General features: G+C 46.8%; 1 protein-coding gene across 3 annotated transcripts in view; it reads right to left on the bottom strand.

Annotated features, from left to right (window-relative positions):
- Window positions 1–14: 14 nt before the first annotated feature.
- The window catches only part of ZBTB43 (zinc finger and BTB domain containing 43), a 30,293-nt gene continuing 25,749 nt past the window's right edge, over window positions 15–4,558 (bottom strand). For all 3 annotated transcript variants that reach the window (XM_006154104.3, XM_006154106.3, XM_027774055.1), the window contains exon 2: window positions 15–2,739. In XM_006154104.3, coding sequence (XP_006154166.1) covers window positions 1,313–2,716 — 1,404 coding nt within the window. In that variant the 5' untranslated portion in view covers window positions 2,717–2,739 and the 3' untranslated portion in view covers window positions 15–1,312. The remainder of the gene's footprint in view (window positions 2,740–4,558) is intronic.

The following is a 4,558-nucleotide window of genomic DNA, read 5'->3' on the forward strand; positions in this document are numbered from 1 at the left end:
TCTCAGAATAGCTGCTTTTTCTGTTTTTTGGTAGGTATAGCTATGTGGGCTTGTAAATTTATGCAGCTTTATCGATAATTTGGAAGCATGAATCTGTAGATGAGTTTGCTAAAATTAGTACTTCTCCTTTCCCCTATTAAAAACACATTTTGACACTCATAAATAACTGGCATATTAGCTCAGTATGCCCCTCCACCAGCTCAAATCCCCCCACCAGTGTATCTTCAAGACTCTTCTCTTCGGCAGTTTTTGTTTCCTCCTCAAGTATAACCTGCCACTCATGAATTTCTGCTTCTCCACTCTGCAACTCACTCTGACAGGTGGAATGTCACATAGCACCCTCTTAACTTCTCAAGTCTCCTCGAAACTCTCAGTCATGCCTCCTGGCTCTTTCCTGTTGACCCTGGCCACTCACTGACTGCCCTCTATGGAAAGCACCCTAACTAAGAGCACCGGCTGGAGCAGCCAGTGGCTCCTGTTCCGAGTCATAGGCTCTCTGAGCCACAGAGCAGATACCACGGCATGGATACTACAACTAAAGAGGATTTGAGACAGCAAGCCAATTAGAAATACCTATCTCTGACATCCTAGAGAATTACAATTAGAAACAACTGCTCAAACTCAACAGTTAGTACTCAAATACGAAACTGTGCCTTATCAAGAGTCTGAAACACATTGTAACAGTGGCATCTTAAAGAAATCAAAGCTTGTACCATAAGTTATTTGTTTCATACTCAGAATGTCACTCCTTAGTATCTCCATAGTTCAAAAACATTTTAGAAAGAATGAAACCAGAAGAGAGCTCTGTTAACCAATTTCTCATCCCAGGAATCACATTTGTAGCTTTCATGTAAGTAGCATTTTAGTCAGTGAAGCAGCTACCCAAACAAAGCCACATTACCTAAGTATCTATAGTAAGAACAAAGTAAAATTTCAACATGACCTTGTAATGAGTGGTCAGAAACTGCTGCCACCTGAAGTGGAACTGGTGGGCTGGAGTCCAGCTCCAAGTGCAGGTGTCTCTATTACCACGTTCACCTGTCTCGGTCACCTCTGAAGGTTTACCACGCCAGCTGGGTGGTGGGCTGACTTACCCCCATTACCCATTCCAGGCCAGAACTGGAACATACAAATTTGAGGAATTAGATTTTTTTAATTGGCCTACTTAGAGCTGGTCTTTCAGAAATATCTTTCTTCTTTTTTTTTTAAGCTTCTCTCATAATAGCAAGTAGCACGCATCATCTGTGCCCAGATTTGCATTAATTACCATAGTTTATTTTAGTGCATGCCACTCAAGGACCAGATCCTATTTTTAGTTAGCCTCAGTTGTATTCTGCTCAGCCTTTGCAGCTTCGTAGGACTTGGTACAAGAAGTCACATGCCTGTGGAAACTGTCCCTCCACATAAATCTCTTTGCACAGATATTACACTCATACGGCTTTATGCCTGTGTGAATTTTCATGTGGCCCACAAGATGGTGCTTCATTTTGAATTTCTTACCACAGACACCACAGCCATAAGGCCGCAGACCGAGGTGCATGCTCATGTGTCGATCTCTCTGACTCTTGTGAGTGAAACTCTTCCCACACTGACAAGGATATAACTTGTCGGTGGCTGAGAATCCTAAGTGGGAAGCTTCTTCTTTAATCCCTGTTACCATTTCAATATTTTCACTGTAGCCTGCTGTGAGGGCAGCCTCCTGTCTGTGCCCAATTAGATTTCCATCAGACCTCTCTCCAGAAAACTCTTCCATGGAAGAGCCATAGAAATCCACCTGCTCATCATAATTGCTTTCATCGGCTTGTTCGTCAAACTCCGCTTCCACTTTCTTCTCCCCAATGTGGAAGTCCTCCTCCACTCCTGAGGGCTGGACAGTATGCTCTGTCTGCATGGTATTGATGGACTCAGTGACCTGGTGCTCGTCGTAGGCTGCATGCACGTCCATGCCCTCGCAGGCCTGGTCCAAGCGCTCAGGCTTCACGTGAATCCAGCGTTTGTGAGCCATGATGCTGGGCTTGCTGTACATGGGCCGCGTGTAGTGGAACTCAGCACTGTCGCTGGCCCCCTCCTCCCCATCCTGGCTGGTCATTTCGGTGCTCAGTCGGTCATGCTCTGTGGATGAGTTGCTGGGCAGGTATTCATGTTCGGTGAGCTGAGACGACAGCTCGTCTTTGGTGCTCTCCTCTTCGTTCTCGCCATCCCTCAGTTCTTGGGTTTTGGGGAAATCAGTATGGCCCCCAGAGCCCAGCTCAAAGCTCTCCACCAGGCCGTTGTAACTACTGCTGCTGGGAGACTGGTGGTCACTGCCATGATTTAGCTTCTGACAAAGGACTGTAGGGTTTCCTTCTAAAACCTCAGTGCATTTGTCTACCACATGCCACATCTGGAGGAAGCTTGCTGCTGTTAAATAACTGACTATTTCTGGAGCAGGCATTACGAGACGTCCTGTGTAACTGGATAAGAGAATGTTCTCAAACACTCTCGGGTTCATCACATCAGGTAAAACAATTCTCCTGCTGTTTTTCAGGAGAACCTGGTCACAAAAGTAGGGTGAACTGGCAGCAAGAACAGCTTTGTGTGCCCGGAAAATGTGGCCTTGGACAACAATGGAGACGTCACATAATTGACCTTGCTGGCGTTGCTGGTTCAGTTTCTGCAGAATAGTGCTGGAAAAATCAGGAAATTCTACTCGAAAAGAGTTTGTTCCAGGCTCCATTTCATCACAAATCTTCTTCAGTGCTACAAGAGAAAGAAAAATTAGTACTAATTCCAGCCCAACAAAGAAACTCACTCTATCCCCTTTTCCACCACTAGAAAAGCTAAGGTGGAGTTCCAGAGTTCTCTACAGTCACCCTGCCTGGAGAGGAGTCGAATATGCCCCAGAGCGAGCTTGCAAGTGTGCATGTGCCAGAAGCAAGAACCACCCCAACACTCATGATTTTTGCCTGTGTCTGTGAGAATAAATCTACAGTGATTAGATCTGTAAGCTATATAAATCCCGTAAGCAAAAACAAGTAAATATGTCTAGTCAGAACAAACTTGATACCTCAGGTTTAACTCACATTTGTCAAGTTGTGGGGAAGAAATGAGAACAGGATTGTAGGAAAAAGAAAAAAGCATATGCAAAGGACCCGAGGCAGGAATGAATGCAGCAACTGCAAGGAATCAAAAAGCGATGACTAGGGACCAGCAGTTGGCATAATGACTGTTGTTGGACTCCCATGTAGTCAACCATGGTTCGAGTCCCATACCTGGTGGCTTAAACTCAGGCCAGGCGCATGTGCGTACGTGCCCAAGATCCCGAGAGGAAAATGGAGGAGAAGGGATTGTGGTGTGGCCATCCCCCTGGGGGATGACTTCTTACTTTCTGTCTCTCTGGCCAGTGCAAGTGCCCTATAGCAAAACTTCTGGGCGTGGGGCAGGGAGCGATGACTAGGCTAGAGTCTAGTGAGGGAGTGAGGAGCAAGGAGCCGGAGGGATGGTCCAGGACAATTGTGTCTTTGGTCTTACAGCAAAGATGGGGTATGGGGTATTCACTGAGATACTAAACAATGTGGGTTTCTCTAGCTCTGTCAGAATTTCGTTCGAGTCCCATACCTGGTGGCTTAAACTCAGGCCAGGCGCATGTGCGTACGTGCCCAAGATCCCGAGAGGAAAATGGAGGAGAAGGGATTGTGGTGTGGCCATCCCCCTGGGGGATGACTTCTTACTTTCTGTCTCTCTGGCCAGTGCAAGTGCCCTATAGCAAAACTTCTGGGCGTGGGGCAGGGAGCGATGACTAGGCTAGAGTCTAGTGAGGGAGTGAGGAGCAAGGAGCCGGAGGGATGGTCCAGGACAATTGTGTCTTTGGTCTTACAGCAAAGATGGGGTATGGGGTATTCACTGAGATACTAAACAATGTGGGTTTCTCTAGCTCTGTCAGAATTTCATCCCTTTAGGAGCTTCTAATGATAAGAAGCAAGATGCAAACTCAGGGCGAGGGATCACAAGTACAGACCAGGCCCAGACTAGTGGTGTACCTAGTAGCAAACTGAACTGTAGTGCTGGAAGTGTACATGCAGTGCTACATGGCTGGATCACAGGTTTGGATCCCAGGCTAGCCTGACAATGTGAGGTGTACACATGCCTAAAATCCTGACAAGGTGGAGGGCTGGGGAAGGGGGACTGCTGTGTGACATGTCCCCACTGAGTCTCTTTTCTTTCACCCCACCTCTTTGTTTATGCACACGCATGAGCACTCCATTAACAATAAAAGAAAAAAGAGGTATAGACTAAAAAGGATAGTAAATACTGTTCCTGTAATGGATGGATTCAGAAAATAAGGGGGTACAGCAAGGAGTACCTGTGTTACTGTAAATACATTTTTTTTCCTTTTTTTTTTTTTTGGGGAGAGATTTTCACTGTAGGGCGCGGGCCGTCCCCAGACCGAGAGAGAGAGACAAAGAGACAGAAAGCGAGAAATCACCCCCCAGAGGGGATGGTCACGCCGCAATCCCTTCTCCTCCATTCTCCTCTCGGGATCTTGGGCACGCACGCACACACGCCCGGCGTGAGTTTT

The sequence above is a fragment of the Tupaia chinensis genome, unplaced genomic scaffold (genome assembly GCF_000334495.1).
Source record: "Tupaia chinensis unplaced genomic scaffold, TupChi_1.0 Scaffold000394_1, whole genome shotgun sequence".
Lineage (NCBI taxonomy): Eukaryota > Metazoa > Chordata > Mammalia > Scandentia > Tupaiidae > Tupaia > Tupaia belangeri.